Genomic DNA, 27500 nt, shown 5'->3' on the forward strand with positions numbered 1-27500 from the left:
ATTACAATGTACCAGCAAATTGTGTGGTTTCTGATGATGATGATGATGATGATTATAGGGCTTTTGATGATGATGATGATGATGATGATGATGGTGGTGATCGTCTGCAGTTGTCATCAGGATCATTATCAGCGGGGGAAATGATAGTGATCTTGTAACCATATAATGAGGGCAATTAAGGGGCGGATATAATGAGATGTGAATGGATGTCATTTCAGAGGTTTAATTAAGACAGAGACGTTAGGCTTTAATTTCTTATATACAGTAATCAATTGGTAATCTTGTTCATGCGTACATGCACGTAAGTACAATTAACGTACATACGTACATACATACATACATACATACATACATACATACATACCAAAAATTGAATGTTTTCACATTGACTATATAAATTTTGATTCAGTGTAGGTACATGCATACATTAAACATTTTTGTGAATATTTAAACATCTATGCAAAAGCAGTTATCTAAAATACACACATGCATACATACATACATACCAAAAAATGTAAAATTTTCACATTAGCCACGCACATCGTTATTAAAAATTTTTATGAAGATTTATACACATCTATGATACAGCAGTTATCAAAAATATATACATACATACGTATTCACACACCAAAGCATTTAAGACCTTCACACTGGCCACATACATTTTGATTCAATATACATTCATAAATTAAAATTTTTTTTGTGAATACTCATACACATCCATGCAAAAGCAATTACCAAAAATACGTACATACATAAATACATACAAACACAAGAAGGTTCCTGCTCGGTTTAACCGCTGGCTAAGCCGCATATATATTCAAAAGATAAACAAATCCGTTAAGAACAGCATATGCGGTCTGAGACCACATACGCGTATGTTTGTTGGTATTCATCATGTGAACGAGAGAGAGAGAGAGAGAGAGAGAGAGAGAGAGAGAGAGAGAGAGAGAGAGAGAGAGAGAGAGAGAGACTTTCATAACAGAAAGTTTATATTTATATATATATATATATATATATATATATATATATATATATATATATATATATATATATATATATATATATATATATATATATATATATATATATATATATATATATATATATATATATATATATAGAGAGAGAGAGAGAGAGAGAGAGAGAGAGAGAGAGAGAGGGGGTTTGAATGACAATAATAAGAAAATCAGCTACAGTGAAAATAAAAAAAACTACTCAAACCATTTTCCTTAACCTACTTAACCAGCAACAAGAGGAAGTTGGAATAACAATTACACCTAAAAACAAGAAACGGTAGCAATCACTGACTACTTAAGCAGTAGTAATAATAGTAACGGATTGACAGCCCCAGTAACAGTAGTAAAAGTAAGAGTCTTGATAAGATTAAAAAGAAAAAAAAAAGAGTCTGTGAAAATGAAAGCCAATAATGAGAGAATGAGTCAATAGGTCGATAGTGGGTAACAGCTGAAACTGGTGATGGGGAGAGAGAGAGAGAGAGAGAGAGAGAGAGAGAGAGAGAGAGAGAGAGAGAGAGAGAGAGAGAGAGAGAGAGAGGCAATGCAGGGGAGTAAAAAAGAAAGAGAGAGAGAGAAGGATGGCATGATTTACAAAATACAGAATAGAGAGAGAGAGAGAGAGAGAGAGAGAGAGAGAGAGAGAGAGAGAGAGAGAGAGAGAGAGAGAGAACAGAAGACGTAAGAACAAGAGGCAAAGGATGGCATGATCAACAAAAACCAGGAGAGAGAGAGAGAGAGAGAGAGAGAGAGAGAGAGAGAGAGAGAGAGAGAGAGAGAGAGAAAGTTATTGACAAGACTAGATGGACGTCCCTGATCTGCAAAAGACAGTAGAAAAGGTTGTCAAAGAGAGAGAGAGAGAGAGAGAGGTGTAGGGGTGTGGGTGAGGGTGGTGCCAGTGGGCGGCTGGGGAGAGTGTAGTAGAAGCAGCAGTAGGTTGTCCGTACGTGGGCGCCAAGCGGATCCGCCCTCACTATGCCTAACCCATCACGTTCAGGCAAACAGGGCTCCTGTGTCACGTGTCCCTAGGATTGCTTTTCCCTTGGAAGAGACCCCGAGAGAGAGAGAGAGAGTGAGAGAGAGAGAGGGGTTCTTCCATTAGCCTGAATTCTAAACATCATGACGTCAGGGGCGGCTTGGAGGAGGAGGAGGAGGAGGAGGAGGGGGAGGAGAAGGAGGTGGTAGTGGTGGTTCAGTAATGTCTTACAGAAGCGAACCTCGAGAAGATTGCAGATGGCACTCTGATGTCCTTTGGAGGAGAGGAGGAGGAGGAGGAGGGGGAGGAGGGGGAGGAGGGGTGGGGGAGGGTGGCCCTTGCACTCCTCCTCCTCCTCCTCCTCCTCCTCCTCCAAGGGTATATATAAAAGATTCGGGCGAAGGGAGGGAGAAGTGCCAAGGTCACCAAAGATGGAATGTTGGACACACATGGGAACTCAATACCAGCACTGAAGGGAATCAAACTTCGCTGATAAATCTCCCTCCCCCTCTCTCCCTCTCCCTTCCCTCCTCCTCCTCCTCCTCCTCCTCCCTACACCCATATACGGTATCCTAATCACCCTACACCCCTCTCCCTCTCCCTTCCCCCTGCCAAAATGGAGCATACCTCGTTCCTAAGTCTTGGGAATAACGATTTTTATTTTTTGTATGATGATGATAACATTACTATGTAGATGATGATGATATAAAAATCATATTCATCATGGTGATAATAATGACGGAATTGTTGTTAGGATCGTGACAATGAAGAATGGTGATGATAATGATGAGTTTTATTGTAATGACCATAAATAATAATGACAATATCCTTGGGAAAGTGTTGGTAATTCTTCGGGGATTACCAACGAAAGTGCTTTATCTTCCTAACATGATTTATTTTCCTACAAAGCTACAGCTTCCTGGAAAAGAGATTAAAGGTTATCTCTAGGAAAAATCCCCTAAAAAATATCTCTGAGAAAGATTTCTTAAAAAAGATCTTTGAAAAAGATCTCTGGGAAAGTTTCTTAAAAAATCTTTGAAAAAGATTTCTGAGTAAGATCTTTGAAAAAGATCCCTGGCAAGGATCTCTTAAAAAAGATCTTTGAAAAAGATCTCTAAGTAAGATCTCTTAAAGAAGATCTTTGAAAAAAGACCTCTGAGAAAGATCAGTTAAAAAAAGATCTTTGAAAGGATCTCTGAGAAAGCTCAGTTAAAAAAAGATCTTTGAAAAAGATTTCTAAGAAAGACCTCTTAAAAAATCTTTGAAAAAGATCTCTGAGAAAGATCTCTTAAAAAATCTTTGAAAAAGACCTCTGAGAAAGATCTCTTAAAAAAGAGCTTTAAAAAGATCTCTGGGAAAGCTCTCTTAAAAAAAATCTTTGAAGAATATCTCTGAGAAAGATCTCTTTAAAAATTTTTTAAAAAGATCTCTGAGAAAGATCTCTTAAAAAAATTTTCATAAAGATCTCTGAGAAAGACCCCTTAAAAATCTTTGAAAAAGACCCATGAGAAAGATCTCTTAAAAATCTTTGAAAAAGGTCCCTGAGAAAGATCTCTTAAAAAGATCTTTGAAAAAGATCTCTGAGAAAGACCTCTTAAAAAAGATCTTTGAAAAAGATCTCTGAGAAAGATCAGTTAAAACAAGATCTCTCAGAGGCATCTCTTAAAAAAGGAGATTAGATCTCAAGTACAATAACTTAGATGAGAAGATATATAAAAAAAAAAACTGTAGCCTGTAGGAAGATATAAAAATTATAGTCAATGGGAAGATATAGTCTACAAAACTGTCGAGTACAGGAAGATATGTAATTGTAACCTCTGGGAAGATATAAAATTTATAGCCGTTGGGAAGATATAACAAATTTTAGCATGTGGGAAGATGTATAAAATTATAGCCTTTGAAATGTATAAAAAGCGGTAACCCTTCATGAAATGAATGCAGCCCATGGGAAGATGTGAAATGAATGCAGCCCATGGGAAGATATAAGAAAATGGACCCCATAGGAAGATATAAAATGAATGCAGTCCATGGGAACATAATAAATGAATGCAGCCCATGGGAACATATTAAATGAATGCAGCCCATGGGAAGATGTTACAAAATGGACCCCATGGGAAGAGACAAAAATTATAACCTAAGGGAAGATATAAACTATAAAACTCAGAATGAAAGTTGGAATTACTCCAAAATAACCTACAAAACCAACAAAAACTAAGGAAAAGCAGAGGCACGTGGAAAGTACCGACCCTCTCTTAGAATACACCATTACTACATACACTGAAACCAGACACGAAAGCCCTGGAATTGCGCCCCAACAATGGAAAACTGGAATCTGGAATCTGGAACGCCTTCAGAGCCTTTGTTCCAGCGACTGGAGAAGTCCTCCAGGTTTTATGACAAAACCACAAACTGGATTTTATTACAATAGAAAGGACGCCACAGCGACCTCTCTCTCTCTCTCTCTCTCTCTCTCTCTCTCTCTCTCTCTCTCTCTCTCTCTCTCTCTCTCCTATTTTTTTTAATTGAAGGTCGACCGGATAAGGTATCCTAATGACCTTATTAAGACGTCCTGAAGGATGGATAAAATTAAATTAAAAAACTTGAAGAAACCTGAAACCTTCTATGTCTCCGGAACTGGAATATAGATGGATATTATCTCTATTTTTCTCCCTCAGTGGATAGATAGAGTTTATATTCTTTATAGCTCAAAATGTAAATACAATAATAAATACATAACAAATATTATTCTGACTATAACTTTATTAAGTATCATTCTCCGTTTGCAAAAAAATAATTTTGCATTTTCTTGAGTATTTTACCTAGTGAGTATGCCTTACTTTTCAAGTAATAATGATAATAATCATGATACTATCTTTATACTTTTTATAAGTAGACAATGTCGACTTGAGTGAATATTAAAAGCTATAAACATCAGACGGAATCTTTCTTACAAAATCTCGCTCTATAAATAATCGATAATATTAGAGGTATTCCCAATACTGGCCTCGAATTCTTGTTAAAAACTACAAATACTTCATCTTATCTTGGCAGAGAAATCCCACTAAAAAAATATTATTAAGTAATATTTGAGAGGGAGTAACGATAATATATATGGGTGCTAAGATAAATCTCATTATTTGATTTTCTTCATTTTTTTATTTTAAAAAATTGTTTAAAGATAATAAGATAATGAAAAGTCTGATAAGTGTTCATACACACACACACACACACACACACACATATATATATATATATATATATATATATATATATATATATATATATATATATATATATATATATATATATATATATATATATAGAGAGAGAGAGAGAGAGAGAGAGAGAGAGAGAGAGAGAGAGAGAGAGAGAGAGGAGCCGGAAAATTTAGGCAAAATGTGACAGGTCCTTTACGACACCTCACCAAATTCTCGGTAGCGTTCCCTGAGAAATCGTTTTATCATAAGCAATTGAAAACAAACGTCACTGAGGATGAATTACATTGTAACGTAATGAAAATAATTACACATTTTATTCCCTTATTGTTTCTTCTATATATAGCTTAAGACTATCTTACCTCTCACCAAATTAAGAAATCTGTCAAAATTCGTAAATCTGGCAGAAGGCCTCCAGACCTATGCTTAGTCATAATAACAAACAGTAAAGAGAAGTAAAGAGTTGACAGTCGCACGATTCCTTATGGGAAAATTGTAACAGCTGGACCGGTGGCGCCATCCGACGGTGAGCGCGTAAACTGTGATAGCATTGGTTTGAGCTGGCATACACCACACTAATGTTTAAGATAAATGTTAACACTTTTGTGGGTTGTAACGCTATCTTCTGATCTTTTATTATTATTTATATAGCAATGCATTAATCTGGATTGATTATTTAAATATTCTTTTTGGAAAAAAATTAGTTATACAGCTTATCCCCTCTTTATCCATAACTACTGGTGCTAAACCAGGTTTCATTCAAAAGGTTGAAAATTATGGACGAAAGGAAATAAATAAACAAATAAATTTATAAGATATATCAGGCCAAACTATAAACAAACTGAAACTCCTTCGTTGTAAATTGATATCTTTATTTTTTTATCATACTGAAATTGATATCTTTATTTTGTCATACTGAAATTGATATCTTCATTTTATCATACTGAAATTGATATCTTTATTTTATCATACTGGGCCCGGATGCGCCAGCATTTACGATGGTGTAGTGTCAAGTATTTGTTCGTTACGTTACATTTTTGGGTTCTTTAAGTTTTTTTTCAACATTACGTAGTCACATACCAGATCGTAATAAACTTATTTTTCAAACTTTTTCCTGCGACTGTAGACAAATACAAATATGTTTCTCACCGTATTCAGAAATTAAATGGAAAACGGGAATATCATCACAAGGAAGCCAGAAAAATGAGGATACAAACACCATCGTCACTTAAGACATCGCAAGTATGTTTAGTAAACTGGGCCCTACACTGCAAGTATACATTTCCATCATTACGGATGACTGAACTCCACGATTTTTCTGTTCTTTCGACCTGCAACTAAAAGACTTTTGTTTGCATCTTTTAAAGTTTGATGGAGGCGGATGCGTAGAAGGAGAATGACAATGAAGAACCTGCAGTTGCATACAGAACGAGCTAGACTTTCCCTGCATCGTCTCCTCCAAGCCCGTCACAAGTCTGTAGTGAACTCTGCTTATGTAGTAAATGTCAGAAACCATCTTTCTATATTTTTCCATCTGAGTAATCATGTCGTAAAGGAATGTACTTGGCACAATTAGCTCCTCACCTAGTGTGTTACCGCAAGTCTTCTTGGAAAGGAGACCATGAACAGGGTTGTGTGGATCAAGAGTACTTCGAAGCTTTGTCCTGCATTCTCTACAAACCTTGTGACGAATCTTACGCACAATGAAACCTGTGACATATGCTAACACATTGCAGTCCTCAAGTGGTAGGTCTGCCCCAGGGAGGATCATTACTGACTGTACTGATACAGGAATTGGCAGAGAAGAATGTGTGACTTTCAATGCAGATTTTGCAAAACCTGAAGTCCCTGTATTGTTCAGAGTTACCAAGGAGGTATCAATGAGAGTCACTGCAGATCTTGCAAAACCTGAAGTCCCTGTATTGTTCAGAGTTACCAAGGAGGTATCAATGATAGTTACTGCAGATTTTGCAAAACCTGAAGTCCCTGTACTGTTCAGAGTTACCAAGAAGGTATCAATGTCTTCTTGGCAATTAGCACCAGCACTTGGAACCAAAATATCATCCACCATGACTTGACGGAATGCACTCCTGCACTGAAACGCATCTGGGTCGTCCCTGTGCCCACCTTTCCCCCGAATTATTGAAAAAATAAATTCTCCAAGCAAGCTTGATTGAGTCTGTTGGTTAATAGGTAAGACAGCTTGTACTTTGAATGCAACTCATCCCACAACTGTAACAGACCTTTGATTACCATCTGCCGTCCAGAGAGGCAAGGCAGCTTTCGTGGACCAAGTGATCTGATACCATCCAACCATGTGAGGCAGTTAACTAGAAATTCCTTGTGGCCAGATTCCAGACTCATGGCATGTCGCATTTTTGCATTGCTGGCACGAGTTGCACTATTGAAACAGTTGAACAATTAGTCCATCTTCTCAAAGTCTGTGTACTCTTAAGTCAACACACAATACATTCCTCATCATGAGCATTTGACAGTGTGAAAGGGTGTCATATCAACCAAGTTAATTAAATAATTTAAGGACGACGTTACGCTACAAACACCCAAAAAATCGAAAATTTCTCAAAATAGCGAAATATTGCTAAAAAGCAGCCTAAAGCATTGGTAACACTGTCCTAAAGCTTCAAAGTCATACGGAAATTTTTAGTATTTATTTTTAATATTTTTGTAAATTATCTAATGACAGAAGTGCTTGTTTACATTGTAAGTGACGACGTATATACTGTGCATACGCAGTTTCGTTGGAAATCTCTGTAATTTATTTTATTTTCTCGAAAAGAAATAATCAATTGGTAACTAAACATCGTACTGAATGGCAATATGAATTGAAGTACTGCCACTGAGGAACGCCAGCCTCACGTGAAATGTCATACGTGGCACCAACTTTTACTCGGTGATTGTGGTTTTATTTTTAGTTTGTGCATTTTTACGTTTTATCTGCACATAGTGATTGTGTAACCATGGCTTGAGTAGTATTGCTTGAAAGAAGCGAGCTAAACAGCAGTTTTAGCGCGAATAACGAAATCAAGCAAAACGGAGATTCGAGGATTCCTCCGCTCCTTCTATCAGCTGATAGCGCACAGCCCTCCACGCCGGCTGTTGACACGCCTACTCTTCATCCTCTGCATACTAGTTCGTCTGCTGATTCTGCTACTATTCATCTTATGCCTTCTACATCTTGTGATCATATGATGACGCCCTCTGTTTCTAGCGATCGTCATAAAATTTCTAGCGCGGAAAAAGAAAAGATGGTGAGGTTGTCAAGACCTCGTAAGAAGCAGAAGACCAGAGCTGATGATGCATATGCCTGGAGCATATAAACTTGGCTAGAAACAGTGCTGAGGGAAGGGAAGAGGCTCATCCATGGTAAAAAAAAAAAAAAAAAAAAAAAACTTCCCTCAGCTGAAGTACTGTTTCCAGAATGCTCCAGGGTGAGGTACAAAAAAGTACCGGCAAAAGTCTTTGACTTGTATTGAATCATATATATATATATATATATATATATATATTTATATATATATATATATATATATATATATATATATATATATATATATATATATATATATATATATATATATATATATATATATATATATATATATATATATATATATATAGTAAAACCAAGGCACTGTTTTTCATGTAAAATGAATAGTTATTCAATTTCTATGCAGAAATTGTGCATAGTGCACACTAGATTTCTGCAGGAAGGGGCTAGTACTGTTTCCAGAATGCCCCAGGGTGAGGTTCAAAAGTACCGCAAAAGCCTTTGACATGAATTGAGTCATATGTATATAGTAAAACCAAGGGAAACACAATTTTTTCATGAAAAATGAATAGTTATTCAATGTCTATGCAGAAATTGTTCATAGTACACACTAGCTTTCTGCAGGAAGGGTCTGAATTAAAGCATAAACTTTAACGCGCGATTTCTCCTTTTTTTTTTTTTGCTAAAATAATGTCACATTTATTGAAATAACTCGGGCAATTCTTGATCAATTTGGGTGGGATTGGTCTTGTTTTGAAGCTTACACTTTTTACTAAATATGTAAGATAGCAAATGCCTTTAGCATGAAAACTAACTAGGCAATTTTATTATCCAAATAGAGGGAAATTTTTGCAAAAATTTACTAGGATAACTTGTAACATGCCAGAACACAACTATTGCACCTAGAGCAATATATCTACTTATTTTTTCAATAATGACATGTACTTTCAGAAAAAAAGTCCATAACCCTAGGTCAAATAGTTACTGAGTTATTTCAGTCTGAAGATAACATTTCTTAGCATTTCTTTTTAGTCGAAAATGCCAATTTCAATTTTTTGTGCATTTATTTCTGCACATATCTAGATGAAACTTGCTGTTTGTAGTTACTGTCAGGTGCACTACTTGCAGTAAAAAAATAGTTCAGTACCTCTGTTAGAAACGAACGTCGACTCCGTATAATGTCGTCCTTAAACAAACTTTTACTTAGCACATTTCTCCTCATACCACACTACACCACCAGTGCTCAATTTTTACAGGAAAGTTTGTGTGACAACAGGAGCAGAAGAAGAATAATGCAACAATGCAAGAAAGAAGACAACGAAAGAAGAGACAAGAAAGAAGAATCAAGAAAGAGGAACTCTAAACAATTATGACTCTGAGAGTTTCCAGGGGAATCCAGTTAAACAAACAAACACTGCTTTATGAAATAGCTTGAGCAGTAAGAGAATGCCTGATTCGCTACAACAACACTCAGTAAACAATGTAGTGTCTAGACAAAACATGGTGAATTGGTGAATGAAACAACCAGAGAAGAGAGTTCAGAACACAGTATACTCTTTGGTCAAAGGAACAACGAGAGAATAACCATCAACATATCTCATAATTTCGTTAGTGTGAACTTAGTTTTGATAAAATGTAACCGAAAACATATCAGCCACCTTTCCTGGTCTTTGGGAAATCGAAAAAATGATAACTCAGGCCTTTTCTTTCTTGAATTACGGCAAGTAACTGCAGCACACAACTGTGCCCCTGTCATGTTGTTGACATCTTCCAACTCCAATTACGCGCCCGCCGGTAGAGGCGCCACCGTCGCCCGCTGTTACAAAGGGGAGGTAAGAGTGTCATCTCTTTACTTCTCTATACTCTTTGGTAATAATTCTTTGCCTATCCAGCATTTTTACCAGTGGGAGGTAGGGAGCAAAAACAAAATGGCGGAAGGTCAAGAGGTCAAGAAAGGGGCCTATGGAGGTACTTTGTGTGTGTGTCCTTCCCTCGTTGGCCATCATAAAGACGTTTGGTCAAAGGATCAATCATGATTCTCCCCCTCCCTCTTCCCTACTCCTAACCCCACCCCCTCACCCACCTAACCTCTACCCCCTAGGGGGGGAGGGGGCAATCGATTCCCCCACCCCCTCTCCATAGCAACCCATCCACTCCAGCCTTTTCAATCTTGCCCTTCAATCTTCTTCCCATCCCATAAAACTTTGCCTAATTGGCAGATGACAGAGTTCGTAATTGTTTGGGGAGCGAAGCTTCTAGCTTCTAAAGTCTTAAAAGTCTGAAAGTCTAAAATCTTTAAAATCTCAAGTCTAAAAGTCTTGAAAGTCTAAAATCTTGAAAGCCTCAAAAGTTTCAAGTCTTAAAAGCCTTAAAAGTTTGAAGTCTTAAAGCCTTAAAGTCTTAAATCTAAAAATTCCTAAGTCTAAAAAGCCTTAAAAGTCTAAAGTCTTAAAATTCTAACAGTCTAAAAGGCTTAAGAATGTACACGTCTTAAAAGTCTGGAAGTCTTAGAAGTCTTAAAGTCTTAAAGGCCAGAAAAGTCAAAGTCCCAAAAGTCTTAATGGTCCAAAAAGTCATAAAAATTATTAAAATGCTTAAAAGTCTAGAAGTCATACAACTTAAATAGTCTCAAATGTTTTAAAAGTCTTAAAACTCAAAAAAAGTCTTAAAAGTCTAAAAGCTTTTTAGGCCTATTTAAATGGTTATATCCATGGAGTTATTTTTCTTAGCTTCTTTGAAATGTTATATAATTCTCTGTCGGAAATATCAAAAGCAAAAATAAATAAAGGAAATAAATTTTTAAAAAATGGAAAATGAATAACATAAAAATGAAATTGACAAGATGCTTCGACACATAGGCCTATCGAAAAGCCATAGGCCCACGGAAAGAATTAAAAGAAATAAAAGTAATAAATTTTTAAAAATGATTTTTACTCCATATCCTACAAATTTCATCCACTGGAATCTCCACTACAGAAAATAATCGGATCTGGGCAGTGCTTGGATAGGTAACCATGAAACTGAAAAAGTCTAGTTTGAGTAAATAAGATCTCGTCCTTCGTGGATATTACAACTTACTACCATCTCATCAACGTGTTTATTCGGTTGTAAACAACGAGCGCCAGATGTCCATGAGTGCACCTGTACACGTGTTCGATAATGGCGATTACCCACCAGTTTCATGTGACGTCATTAGGGATCAGATCGCATACGTTACCGGATACGGATAAGAGTCCGATAACAGGTTTCCGTTCGTACACGGCAGCCGTATTCATGTTACCGTATACAGTTTTATTTTTCCGAATTACAAGTCTAACTTGATATTTAGATTGGTGTAAGTTATTCGTGTGCGGATACGTGTTTGGAAAGTGGCTATCATAATTATGCTCGTATACGGTAGTAACCGTATACGGAGGGATGTATGATAAAAGAACACGGAAGAACTTTTAAATTACTTGACGTATATCGAGGAACGTATTAGAATCAAGTACTTAACCGTGTACGAGGGAACGTGAGTTAAAAAAAAAAAGTACTTAACCGTATTCGGAGGAACGTTAAGTTTAAAAAAAATACTTAGCCGTGTACAGAGAAACAAAAGAAAAAAAAATACGGAGAAGAGAATGATAAAAAAAATTATCAGCAACTTCCAAGTTCCTTCATTCCCGATCTCGTCAGAGAGAGAGAGAGAGAGAGAGAGAGAGAGAGAGAGAGAGAGAGAGAGAGAGAGAGAGACAACAGCCTTTGTTTAAAATGTAATCGAAAATTTTAACCTGTTTGCAGTACTCATATTATCGAAACAATTTTAACATCAGCCTGGTAAGTATCAAAGAGTAGCCGCTGATTACTGAAAAGGTAATATATATAATAATATATAAAAAATAAAACTTAAAAACGTGGAAATATTTCTTTTCCACAAAGCAACGATTTAATACTAATAACCTTTTAGTATTATCTATGACCATTTCAATGAAAACATTACACGCCCAGTAACAGAATAAATTGCTTGTATGAAAGCGTGGGTCTGAAATTTCATTACTGTAACGCGTAGTTCACTATCACATTTTCAACAGATGTGTACAGATGTACATACAGGGTCGAATCCCAACGCAGGTCCATAATTTCGGCAATATGACGGGCCCTTCGATCTCGGCCCAAAAATAGCCCTCACCCGCTCACACCTGTTCACAGGTGTTGGGGGAATTATTAACGCAAAATACAGGGGTTCCCAACCGTGCATTTGGCGTTCTACTATGCATTAATATCAAATAATTATATAAGGTTTACCTCGGTCAATAAAAATTGAAATAAAAATAAATACGAGGATTTACCATGATACGTTTCCTGGAGTCATTTACAAAAGGGAATTGTAATAACTTGTGATACTTAAAGATTTAAAAACATCTAATCTGCTGACCTCTGGGGGCTAGATAGTTTATATATATACATATACACACATACATGTGTATATATATAAATATATCTATATATATATATGCAAGCCTTAACATACTAATATGAATCTATACTCACAAACGAACACAAGCAAACGCATATATATGCATGTATGTATGTGTATATATATATATACATATATATATATATATATATATATATATATATATATATATATATATATATATATATATATACATATACATATACGCATATACATGAATTCACTAAAAGAGACATCCATTGCATATTCATACGACACTGACACTCCACATCTTCATAATCTATCGGTTGAAAGGAGTAGAATTTCAAGCACCAAGCAAAGAAACCTGTCCTGGAGACTGGGATCTTGAGTGTCCAGACTTAAGTTTTGTTTGTTTCATTGCATTATATGTCATTGACCGTAACGAGCATTGCGTGGGTTAAACAAAGAAAATAACAGAAAATTATGAACATGCTGTAGCAGTAAGACTAATATATATATATATATATATATATATATATATATATATATATATATATATATATATATATATATATATATATATATATATACACGTGTTTGTGTAAGCATAAACTTACATTAGTGTTAAAGCTTATACAGGCTCTAGGTCTCTTCCACAGAAAGAATATTCACGGAATGCAACTAGAATGCAATTATCGCCCCTTAGAAAGAGAAAGTTTACAGAAGTTGGAATTCCGCAACCTCTTAGTAGGAAGAAGTAACAGAAACGCACCCTTCCAGACTCCGCCTCTTCTCAAGAACAGAAAGTCTTTTAATGGGTAACAATAAGACATTAGTTAATGTCTAACTGCTAATTTATGAACGAAAGAATTGGTCATATTCTTGTCAGTTAAAATAGTTAAAGGGAGTTAATTTAACAAAACCAAAAAGTCTTATTATACAACATTAAAATAAGAAAATATTGTAAAAATCTAAATTTTATTTACATAAATAAAAAGAAATCATGACCATTTCATTAAATTCCATTAAGAATTAGAGAACTGCTCACATTCCTGTCTGTTAAAATAGTTAACAAAACTTAAAGAAAAACAACAAAAATCCCTTTTAATTAAACAATAACATTTAAAAAAGACAAAAAAAAAAATATCAAATCCCATAAAATTAAATATAAGAAAAATAAGACGACTTCACAACATCCCACAAACGCCTGACCACGATCTCAAAAGAATGTATGAAATAACACTAACGCACGAGTCTGCCACCAGAGGTCCCTCGCGCACCGAGGAATTCTCCCATAAGAGCGATAACGCAGGCGCTGACGTCATTCGCGATAAGGAAAACCGAACAGAGATCCGCTTTCTGTTAACGTTGCCCAGTTTGGTTTCTGTCAGCAATGACTCGTTCGTTTTCTTGTTTTCAGTTTTGTGTAAAAGGAAGGCTGTTGTGATGGCTTTGTCTGTCCGCCCGCACTTTTTCCTGTCCGCACTTTTTTTCTGCCCGCACTCTTTCTGTCCGTGCTTTTTCTGTCCGTATTCTTTCTGACCGTACTCTTTCTGTCCTTACTCTTTCTATCAACACTTCTTCTGTCCGCACTTTTTCTATCCGCCCTCATATCTTAAAAACTAGTGAGGCTAGAGGGCTGCAAATTGGTATGGTGATCATCCAACCTCCAATCATCAAACATACCAAATTGCAGCCCTCTAGCCTCCTCAGTAGTTTTTAAGAGCTGAGGGCGGACAGAAAAAGTGAGTACAGAAAAAAGTGGGGACGGACAGACAAAGCCGGCACAACAGTTTTCCTCTAAGAAAACTAAAAACGTCTCCTTCATTCATTAACTGAAAGGTCATTAGTACGGTTGACAAAATCCCTTTAGAAATTACAGCAAAATCTAGTTACCACATTTCTTAACTTCTTTGGCTTTTCATCAAATTCACAAATACCATTAAATGATTAGGCTAAGTCAACTTCATTCTTTCATCTTACTGAAAGAAGTTTTTTAATAGGATTGATAATGACACACGGAAGATTAGACCTGCGTCATCATGAATCACTGTCATTATAATCATGACAAGAGAATGAACGGTAGGCCTACTCAACAGGGAGGTTGATTATGACAAAAAGAATAACAATTTAGGCTTATATACAAAATAATTTTCACTTTCGAGAAGTCATACATAAACTAATATATATATACATATACATACATATATATATATATATATATATATATATATATATATATATATATATATATATATATATATATATATATATATATATATATTATGAAATCCGAGGAATAGAGAAAATAATGACTTTACTAGATAATATTATCCTTAAACATTAAATTACGTAATTTTAGATATATATATATATATATATATATATATATATATATATATATATATATATATATATATATATATATATATATATATATATATTATATATATATATATAAACACCTACAGCAAACTTGAAGGTAACATGACACCAAAAAGCAGCAACAACAAATAATAATAATAATAATAATAATAATAATAATAATAATAATAATAATAATAATAATAATTGAAATAAAATATTTAAGAAAAAGAAGCAAAAGACTCAAGAATAAAAAAAACAAAAAAAATAAAATAATATAAATAAAAATCACAAGTCTACCATTTAACAATAAAGACTTTACTCAAAGAAACCGATGAAATATACTTTGGTCTATAAAGCATTTAAAGTTTAAAAAGTATTACTTCGTTTGTCAATCGTTTTCGTTTTGTACCTTTGCTAACCCATATGGTATGCCTCTAATGGCTTCTTTTGGATAATATTTTGTATGCAGGAGAATAGATGAATACTTATATCTACCTATCTATCTATCGAATTCATTATATTCGTCTACTTGGAGAATATTCGTAATCAAGGGATGAACCAAAGTCTGTATATATATGTATATATATATATATATATATATATATATATATATATATATATATATATATATATATATATATATAATACATATATATATATAAATATATATACATATATATATACATATTATATATATATATATATATGTATGTATATATATATAAATTACACACACACACACATATATAATTATATACACACAAATATATATATACATATATATACATACATATATACTGATCAATTAACTTCTTTCCCTTTTAACCACAGGACACTTTCTCTACCTGTCTCTGTTTTCCCTGATTCATATAAACTTCCCTCTGTCAAATGGAGAGACTTTAAATTCATTCAATTTTCTTTTAGTTCCTCCATTTTCGTTGCAGGTGAGTAAAATAAGAGAATTTAATAGACAACCCCATCGGCCTCTGAACTCAAAACGTTTGTAAGGGGGTCTGCCCCTCTTAATTCCCTTACTACACTAAACTATTGTTTATACATTTCAATAATCAACACCTTCGATATGACATTTTCTATTATTCAAAGACAAATCCTTCAAGAATTGACTTCATCCTTTCTCCAAAGAATTCATAGTAACTTTCTTCCTTCCACTAAAGAATTCACAGTAGCTTCATCCTTTCTCTAATGAAATCGAAATAATTTCATCCTTTCTCTCGTGAATTGACAGTAGCTTCATCCTTTCTCTAATGAAATCGAAATAACTTCATCCTTTCTCTCATGCATTCACAGTAGCTTCATCCTTTCTCTAATGAAATCAAAGTAACTTCATCCTTTCCCTAAAGAACTCAGAGTAACTTCATCCTTTCTCTAAAGAATTCAGAGTAACTTCATCCTTTTTCTAAAGAATTCAGAGTAACTTCATCCTTTTTCTAAAGAATTCAGAGTAACTTCATCCTTTTTCTAAAGAATTCAGAGTAACTTCATCCTTTCTCTAAAGAATTCAGAGTAACTTCATCCTTTCTCTAAAGAATTCAGAGTAACTTCATCCTTTCTCTAAAGAGTTCAGAGTAACTTCATCCTTTCTCTAAAGAATTCAAAGTAACTTCATCCTTTCTCTAAAGAATTCAGAGTAACTTCATCCTTTCTCTAAAGAATTCACAGTAACTTCATCCTTTCTCTAAAGAGTTCAGAGTAACTTCCTCCTTTTTGTAATGAATTCAAAGTAACTTCATCCTCCCTCTAATGAATTCAGAATAACTCCAACCTTTCTCTGAGGAAATAAAAAAAAAAAAAACACGCGACAAACAAACGTGTTTGTAAACGAAACACAACCTAACAAACACACAAACGCAGGCGCTCCGTCAACACGAGAAAAGTAGCAGAAACAATTTCAGGAGAACGGTCAAAAGACAGGTAATTCCTATCGTGAATATTATCACCATATTATATATTCCGAAATAATGACGCCAGTAACAACAATGACGACGTTATTGATGTCAAGTCATTATTTGATGTCACTAAATGTTAGTCCTGACGTCAAAATATGGCGGTTATCAGTAACAAACACAGGTGGTGTTTCGTTCAGGAAATACCTGTGACACTGGACCTGCTGTCAAGGTGGCATATTTAATAACCCATTTTTCTACCTGTGAAGGTTTCCTAAGCAAGGCTGGGGGGAATGAGGGTGCTAATCTCACATCCTCCCCACCCCTTTCCCTTTTTCCTGAGATCCTGGTATGTATTTGTAATTGGGTTGACTGGTGGGCGGTACTTTTAACAGATAAAAACTTAAGAATGTAAAATATTCTCTGTTACATACATACTAGAATTATCGTATAAGAATCACGATAAAAATAAAAGGGAAAATAATTGTATCCCTTAGTGGTAAAGAACTGAACACACTCAAATCAAAGAGAGAAAAATAAATAAAAGAACTGAACAAAACGAAAACAATGAGAGATAAATAACTAGAGACTGAACAGAATTTGGTGAAAATAGGAATAACAATAATTAAGTTGTGAAATAGTACAGAAATTCCCCCTCCAAAAAAAAAAAAAAAAAATATATATATATATATATATATATATATATATATATATATATATATATATATAAAAGATTCTAGGATGGAGCAAAATTATGTAAGACCAAAATAATGACGAACTGAGTTTCTGTATGGCCATAAAATTTGCAACAATTGTAAAAAAATAAAAGGTTACATATGACTTACAAAATAAATCTCATTCTGTACAATAACCCGGAGAATCTGGATTAAATAGTGAGAAACTGAATAAAGTGAAAAATAAAAATATAAAATCTCTTGAAAATTAAATAAAAATATAAAAAAATGCAAAGAGCGAGATATGAAAGAATCACCAATACGCAGTAAATGTGCCTAGCTGTTGAACTCCTCAGTTCCAGAGGTCCTTTATTCCCCACACCTCTGGACTCTGGAACAGCCTCCCAGAGGATGTTGTACAGCTGGCACCCCAGAAGTTCAAGAGAAGGAGCAATGGATTACTACCCCTAAAACAATTCTCCTTCTGTTTAGGTCATTTACTTACATTTTTATCTATTTGTTTATTTATTGATTTGTTCATTTATTTTTCCTTTCTGATAACTGATCTCTTCGTTCTGTATTTCCCAAATAACGCCACATTCTTTGGAAGCTTGAATTTCATGTTAATAGCCCCTGTAGGCTTGTTCCATATGAATAGGGTTCATCCTCTGCATAATAATAATAATAATAATAATAATAATAATAATAATAATAATAATAATAATAATAATAATAATAAATAAATAAAAATGTTAAAATTCTGTTCAAAAAACAAAAGAAGCCATAAATAACATATAAATGAAACAAGCAAAGTATTTGACGAAGGTACTAGGAAGACTTGTACAGTAATTGTTACAACGGGCATTCCAATACTCAGAAGTATACTGTAATTACCATAAGTTACGCAAAATACGTTTTTCATATGAAATATATGATGTAATGAAAGACGTTATGAGGAAATGGTGGAAGATGTAATAACACCAGTATCAAAATCAATATACAGTGACTATAATCATAATTTATCAGAGAAATCATCATAATCAAAACTTATTTTATAATGAATGGTATAATGTATTAGGATATGGCGTTGTATGACATTCATTATAAACTTTGTCCAATTACGAATAAAAAAGTTAATTGCACACAAAACAATAACAAATAACTGTGATGGTTAAAATTCGAATATAACTGAACATATATAAAATTCATAAAATAATCAGTTCATCATAAATAAATATTCGTATTTATTAAATATTTTAAAAGTAATATAACCATATTTGAATAATATATATATATATATATATATATATATATATATATATATATATATATATATATATATAAAAGGTATTTCTAAGTGATAGCTTCACACAGACTGTATGGAAAGGTTCCGCGCATGCGCAAGTCATTAGGGAGCCATATGTTCAAGAAAGAACTGGCTAAGGAAATCTATTATAAAAAGAACTATACTAACCTAACGTACTCTAACCTAACCTAACCTAGAAAACCGTGTTACTTACTCAGAGGCACCCCAGTGAAGGAAACCACTTTTTACCAAAAGTTCCCCTATAACACTGCGCATGCGCGATAGCATTCCAGGCTGGCCAGCATATAAAAACATAATCAGTTCTGTAATTAACCTGTAATTACAGGTTAATTACAGTCGACCGACAAAAAATTAATGGTAAATTCCTAATAAGAAACCAAAACACTATAGGGAAAAGCCAATTTTAAAGGAAATACCTGACGCTATATATATATATATATATATATATATATATATATATATATATATATATATATATATATATATATATATATATATATATACATATACATACATACGTACATACATACATACATATATGAAGTGACGAGAAACGGTAAAGTTAAGAGTACAGTGATAATGCATTTACTCTACTCATGTAATCAGTAAACTTCAGTTACTCCGCAACGAAAGGGGAAGTAAAGCAATCAGAGAGAGAGAGAGAGAGAGAGAGAGAGAGAGAGAGAGAGAGAGAGAGAGAGAGAGAGAGAGAGAGAGATGATAATAAACGTTGCATTTTAAAATCCCGACAAATAACAAGAGGGTTACATTACCATCATCCTGATCAAGAAACATAATAAAAAAATAATAATAAGAAAAAAAAAAAAAATCAGGAAGAGAAACGAGTTCGAAGTCTTCCTTCTTCCTTACCGTCCTTGTAGCGATGGCCGTATGGGTCAGCAGGAGGTACTCCTCCCTCCAGCCTTCCAGGTCAAAGACCAGCTGACCCACCTCCCCCGTCACCCTGTGCAGGAGCCTTTTCGGCAGGCGGGCCAGCTCGCCCACCTCCGCCCGGATGGCCCCGAGTCCCACGTCGACGTCGTCCACCGTGATGGGCACCGCCGTCAGCACGGCGTGCACGTTGTGGATGCTGCCCTCAGACCGCGAAAGGGCTGACGTCAACGAGGAGGGAGGAGGAATCACGCTGTTGTTCAGCCGCAGCGGCCCTCCTCCTCCTCCGCAGCCGCTGCCGCGGCGTCCCCCCACCAGGTTGTCCTGCGACCGCGACTTCTTGCGGCAGAGCCGCTGGTGTCCGCCGCTCAGCCGCTCCATCATGGCCGAGTGCCTGCGGGGTTTGCGCCCCCCTCCGGAGGATTCTCCCCCTCCGGAGGATTCTCTCCCTCCGGAGGATTCTCTCCCTCCTCCACCTCCCCCTCCTGAGCCCGCTCCGCTGAGGTCTGTGGCCGAGTGTTGGGCAGAGAGAGGCAGGGCAGTGCCGCTGATGACTGGCGTCGTGGGGCGCCTCCTCTCCATCTGACCTCCGCCTTCGCCTTCTTCGTCGTCGACGTTCATCACTTTTTCCCAGCCCGTAGGAGGGGTCAGCGGCGGAGGGGTGGGCAGGGGGGAGGGGGAGGGGGAGGGAGTCGTGTCGTCCTGTCGCCATTCGGGAGAGTGCGACAACGACCTCCCGTAAGAGGCGGCGGCGGCGGCGGCGGCGGGCGGAGAGATGTTCTCAGGAGGATTCTCGCCCCCTGGGGAGGAGGAAGTGTCGTAGCCGTCCCCTTCGAGAGGGTCTCCGTCCTCGTCGAGCATACCCCCACACGAGTGCCTCCTCAGGTAAGCGGGGTTTTGCTGTTGCTGTTGTTGTTGCTGCTGCTGTTGCTGTTGCTGTTGCTGTCCAGCAGCCATGACGTAGGGAAGGTAAGGTCGGGTGGGGACCCTCTTGACCAGGACGTAGCCCTCATAGCGAGCCTGGAACTTGCGTCTCTTGCCGTTCATGAAAACGCAGGCGGTGTTGCAGGTGTCGCAGTACTGCAGCTGAGGCTGAGACCGAGGGGAAGAGGGCGTAAGAGGAAGAGGAGGAGGAGGACCTCCGGCGGGTATTCCATTGGACGCAGCAGCAGCAGCAGCGGCAGCGGCGATCCTGGGAGGCGTCGTGGGCATAGGGCGCGTAGGGGAGGTGTAATACCCCCCCGCGAGCGCCGTCAGCATTATCGCTCGGGCACTGAATTCACTCCCTTTTCGGCATCACTACAAGAAACAACCAAAAAAAGAAGAAGAAGAAGAAGGCTCACACTGGCGTTCGAGAGAGCGCGCGCGCGGGAGCTCCTCGCGAACCACACCTGCACGGACACTGTCCCCACTGATACTGAGGAGCCACTCGCTCTCGCTCCCGCTCGCTCGAAGGCGGTCCAGAAGAGCCAAGGTATGAGGGCCCATGCGCACCAACCGCGCCTGTGTGACGCGCAGCCTGAAACACCCTCCTCCCCCTCCACCACCCCCTCCCCCGCCTCCTCACAACCCTTCGCCCACCCAAAGGCACCCTCCTCATATGTTACAGGGACCTCTCTCTCTCTCTCTCTCCCTCTCTCTCTCTCTCTCTCTCTCTCTCTCTCTCTCTCTCTCTGTGCCAGCCACTGCAGGACAGCTAGCACTCCCCTAGGACCTCGGCTGCCTTTTCTGGTTTCTGGTTCCGTCATTTTCCTTCCGTCGTGAAGAGTACGTAAATCTTCCTTCTCTTTCTCCTTCTTCCTTTATTCCCTTCATGTTGCAAAGAGTCTTGCATTCACCAACGAAGAGTATGGACAGAGAGAGAAAGAGAGAGACAGAGACAGACAGAGAGAGAAAAAGAGGGGAAAAGTGACCCAACAACCGACACTCCCGATCGTAATGAAATTAGGCCTAGCGGAAAGATGATTAGATTTTTTAGACCCATATCCGGGTTGTCAATCAGACGCTGAAATGTCTGAGTTCAAGACCGTGCTAACGTTATATTCCCGGTCATTCCGGATTTCCAAGCTCGGAGTCTTCCTGGGAATGCGATAACGATAACGATTCCTAACCTTCGTAATCAGGAAACGGATGTTATCTTCGTGAACCGGATGTGTGTGTCGTTGGCACAAGTTCTCACTCTCTCTCTCTCTCCTCCCCCCCTCTCTCCTCTCTCTCTCTCTCTCTCTCTCTCTCTCTCCTGTGTACACGCAGTTAGCTCTATTGATTTTCCCAGGTGAGAAAGCATTGCGTTCTTGGCCACTTTAAAAACGAGGCTGGTTGATATTCAGTCATTCAGTCATTGCGTTTATGATATTCATTAGACTTCTGGTTTTCAGGAAGTCTTTGGAGTGAAGCTGCTAACCTCACGCCCTTTTCGGAACCATGGTTTTGATCACCGCAGTCGTGTAACTACTTCTTAGGCCAACAGAAGCACAGCACCCATAGTCGAACCTGATTCCCCTTACTTGATAAGAGATTGTGCTAACGATTTGTCTCGGGAACAGGAAGGAAGACGAGAATTCCAGAGCGTGTAGAAATGAAACAGTAACTCTCCTTGCACCGCGCAATCCGAAGATGGCCGATTTACAGAGAATAAATCAAGACGAGATTGCCTAACAGGTGCCCCTCCAGTGACCCCAACGGAACAGGGGCCAAAATAGTACCTGTAAAAAGAGAGGTAAAATGGATCGAAAGAGGAAATGAGAAGGAATACCCAAAAGAGGGATGAATAAGGAAAACAAAAAGCTGGTGAGAGAAAAAAAATGGTGTATAAACAATATAGATGAATGTATCTTTTAGGAACTGAAACGAATTAACTTAATGGTTCCCAGTCAGCGGATGCATTCTTCCATTAAGAAAAACACTTTCTTCATTTTTGTCTTGAATGGTTAAGAAAAAACAGTTTATGAAACCAAGTTTTAGTGATTAAATATAAACAAGTTACAAATTGCGCTGAAGTTTCTCAGGCGCAATTGAGTTTTCTGCACTGCCGCTACAGCGTATAGGCCTAAAGCCACTGAAAATAGATCTATCTTTCAGTGGTCTCGGTAAAATGCTGTATGAGATGCGGCCCCATAAACTTTAACCACGGCCCGGTGGTGGCCTGTCCTATATCGTTGCCAGAAGCACGATTATGGCTAACTTTAACCTTACATAAAATAAAAACTACTTAAACTACTTAAATAGAATAAAAACTAGTGAGGCTAGAGGGCTCCAATTTGGGATGTTTGATGATTGGAGGGTGGATGGTCAACATACCACTTTGCAGCCCTCTAGCCTCAGTAGTTTTTAAGATCTTAGGGCGGACAGAAAAAGTGCGGACAGAAAAAAGTGCAGACGGACAGACAAAGCCGGCACAACAGTTTTCATTTACAGAAAACAAAAAAGAACTTTGACCTTCACTAAAGCTAATGTTTTATATTTATTCATTGAAACTTGGAGCAAAGGATACCATTTGTCACACGAATGTATCCGTACAGTCACGGCATATGCTATATACATGTATGTTTGTATACATATGTAGTGAAGGCGATATGTATAGAGTCTCCATACTAGTATACAAATCTATCATTCAAAAGAGAGAATTCAAAAGATATATATATATATATATATATATGATATATATATATATATATATATATATATATATATATATATATATATATATATATATATATATATATATATATATATATATATATATATATATATATATATATATATATATATATATATATATATGTGTGTGTGTGTGTGTGTGTGTGTGTGTGTGTGTGTGTGTGTGTGTGTGTGTGAACGTATATGTATATAGTTTTTAATTTATAGTAAAGTCATAAAACCGGAACTGATGAGATGTATGATAATATATGACATATTTTTCGAAGAGAGTGGCAAATGACATCTCGCCCAACGAACCGGCATTATCGCCCATCTGGCACCCCGCAGTCGCCTTATCCGTCCTATAATCCAAATCCGTCTCAAATCCTTCTTGTAATCCTTTTAGATACGCTGGTAAATCCACCGGCCGCTTGTAATCCTTTTTCACGCGCTGAGAATTTTATGCAATCATTTTTTGTTCTAATTTATCTCCTTTAATGCTTCATTTAGTTTAAAATTGAGAACGATAATTTATGTAGGCCTGGTTCTCTATAGGTTACAGGGAACCTGGGAACACGAAGGTAGAGGGAGAATTCCACAGAGTTGAGGGAATTGTGGGGTGAAACTGCATAGAACAGTTTTAGGTCTATGCTCAAAAGTAAATCAAGAACAAAGAAACAATTCGTTAAAAACTGATTATAATAAACTGATAACAGATTAGTAATAAAGTATATAAGTAAATATAGTTTAATGAAGGGTTCTTTTTAATCTCTTTTATAATAATCTAAATAACGATATAATAATTAAATATATTTTAATAAAAGGTTCTTTTTAACCTTTTATAAAAATCGAATGATTACAGCGCACGAAGAAAACTCTACGGGAATTGAACGCCATGTTTAATTTTCGCTGCCGCCTAAAAGTCTGGACAGACAATTTCAGCGTAATTTTACGTGTGCAAATAACGCTTTGACGCCTGTAAATAATTGCCGTGCATGCACGCTCTTATGAAAGAGAGAGAGAGAGAGAGAGAGAGAGAGAGAGAGAGAGAGAGAGAGAGAGAGAGAGATAATGATATTTCTCTCGCTATCCCTCTCTCAATCAACGGAGGCTAATTCCTCTCATCAAAAATGACTGAATTTAACAAGCTGCAAATATTTGATGAGTGACGATAAATTATGTTAAATGCAGGATTTAACAAGCACGGAAAAATGGGAAATAAGCTGTGAAGTATATGACTAATATATTAACTGCATGTTTAGTTAAATTTAGATAAAACAGTTTTTTTTATAAGTTTTTGGTCGATACAATTTCGAGTTTGTAAAAAATGAAAGGAATCAAAAGTAGTTTGTGTTTATAAAGGACGTGATAAAAATTCACACACACACACACACACACACACTATATATATATGTATATATATATATATATATATATATATATATATATATATATATATATATATATATATATATATATATATATATATATATATAAACTTAAACTCTGGTTGCCTGGACTTTCCATATAAAGAATGGAAGCCAACAGAATACAACTATTTCTTATATCTCGAGCAGGAAGAGCAACATACTAAAATAAACTACCAAAAAAGTTTTACATCCATAAACCAAGGAATCATAATTTTAGCAAGCGAAACATCACAAAATCAAATCAAAGCTTGAAAACTTGATAGAAAATGTCGAGAATCAAATATGGATTATTTTACTAAAAAACGCGAAATATTTTCCACAAAACAAAATAAAAGAGAATGATTAAATTCCTTACGATCTCCGAGAACATAATGGAATACATTATGCCATCGATGTTATTTTACTCTTATGACGTCACGTTCTTCCGAGACAGCCTGTGAGGAATGGAAAACTTGATTAGGTTGCATCGCTTGGCATATAACTATTTATTTGATGTTGTTTTCATACGTAACTGAATTTAATCTTTTTCGTGATTTGTCGTCTGTTTATTCCATTGAAAAGACTCAGTATTGAGAGGACTCAATGTAAATGAACTCAGATGACGCAGTAACCACTTGGCAGGATTTGTTTAAGAGCGGGTCTTCTTCTTCTTCTTCTTCTTCTTCTTCTTCTTCTTCTTCTTATTATTATTATTATTATTATTATTATTATTATTATTATTATTATTATTATTATTGCAGATGGTATTTCAACACCAGGAAAGTCGTTTCTATTGCAAAAATGTTGCACAGAGGAAACACTTTCACTTCTTATTATTACCATATCTTTCTCGTGTGGGCTTCAACAGCTACGTAATGTAAGTATCAATCATACTTAATTTATTCTGTACTTAAAACCTCACTCGTCTCTTCCGCAAGTCCCAGCAATATCTCTGCAGTGTATAGAATGGAATGGAATATGGAGTTTAGGCCAAAGGTCAAGTACTGGGACCTATGAGGTCATTCAGCGGTGGAAAGGAAAATGAGAATAAGTCTGAAAAGTGTTAATAGGAGTTTCACTCTGATAGCAAGTTGGAAGAAAGATAATATGGATGGAGGTACAGTAAAAGGAATGAAAGGGGTTGCTGCAAGGAACCTTTAGTAATGCCTACAGTGCACTTCGTGAGGTGCACTGACGGCATTGACCCTCCTACGGGGATCTCTTCAGTGTACCAAGGGAGTTTTGTATCACTGTACAACACCGGATAACTTGAGCCCTTGCTTATTCCATTAACAAATTCTAGAACGAAATTGATGATTTATAATTCTCGATTGCATTGATTATTTTCTTTAGCCTTTTCTCTCTGGTGTTCAGTAATTACTGTTATTTAATGGACAGTGAACTGTGATAAAACTTCACTACAAAGCCGATAATCTCCTGTTACAAACTAACTCACAACTGTGACGCATATCTTTACAATTCATAGAAATCTTTCTCTTACCCTAAAGATTGTTTGCTATTCCATTTCGTAGTAAAATTATTCCTTTCCATAAGATTATACTTTAGCTTTTATAACCGTCTGAATCAACAATAACATTCTCCCGTTATCAGCTCTCTATAGCTTTGTCTGAATCAAATAAGATTCAGTAATCGTGGCAGTAAGCTGATGATTTCGATAAATAACAAAAATGATCCCTGAACTTGTTTATTTCCTTGAGAATGACATATGCTTTATAAATACCATTCTAGTGAGCGAATCTGAACAAGCTATTAAGATAAAATATCACTGTAGTGGGGTTACCGCCGTCAGTACACCACACACGGTGTAATTCAGGCATTACCTAATGTCCTGTGCAGCGTCCCTTATAGGCCCCTAGCTGCGACCCCTTTCATTCTTTTTGCTGTACCTCCGTTCATATTTTTTCTTCTTCTTACCTCCCACCCTCTCCTAACAATTGTCTGTAAGTGCAACCGCGAGGTTTTCCTCCTGCTACACCTTTCAGACCTTCTTACTCGCAATTTCCCTTTCAGCAGTGAAATGACCTCATTGCCCCCAGCGCGTTAACTTAATTTTATATGTTCCTGTTCCTACTCCTTAAGATAAGACACGAACTTGTGTAAATAATATTCAAGACAGCGAATATAATAGAACAAAAATGAAACGGAAATAAACACAAAGATTCGAGAACCTCCAGCAGGGCAGGCGAGCTGTGAATAACACGACATCTTCTGCCGTCAGGTTCCCGAGACCATCTGATGATATTTAACGATTAATAAATTGAGTATTTATTGCCAACGATCGTCTTTTTTCTTTTCACGAGTACGTGAAAACTTAAATGCGCTATTAATCTTGATGTCTCAGTTGGAAATTAGGTT

General features: G+C 36.5%; 1 protein-coding gene across 1 annotated transcript in view; it reads right to left on the reverse strand.

Annotated features, from left to right (window-relative positions):
• Nucleotides 1-21612, reverse strand: part of LOC136854346 (C-Maf-inducing protein-like) — a 236596-nt gene extending 214984 nt beyond the window's left edge. Inside the window, 1 exon segment of the mRNA XM_067130645.1 lies at nt 20056-21612. Within this exon segment, the coding sequence (XP_066986746.1) occupies nt 20056-21336 (1281 nt within the window). The 5' untranslated portion in view covers nt 21337-21612.
• Between the last annotated feature and the right edge of the window lie 5888 nt (nt 21613-27500).

The sequence above is a fragment of the Macrobrachium rosenbergii genome, chromosome 29 (assembly GCF_040412425.1).
Source record: "Macrobrachium rosenbergii isolate ZJJX-2024 chromosome 29, ASM4041242v1, whole genome shotgun sequence".
NCBI lineage: Eukaryota > Metazoa > Arthropoda > Malacostraca > Decapoda > Palaemonidae > Macrobrachium > Macrobrachium rosenbergii.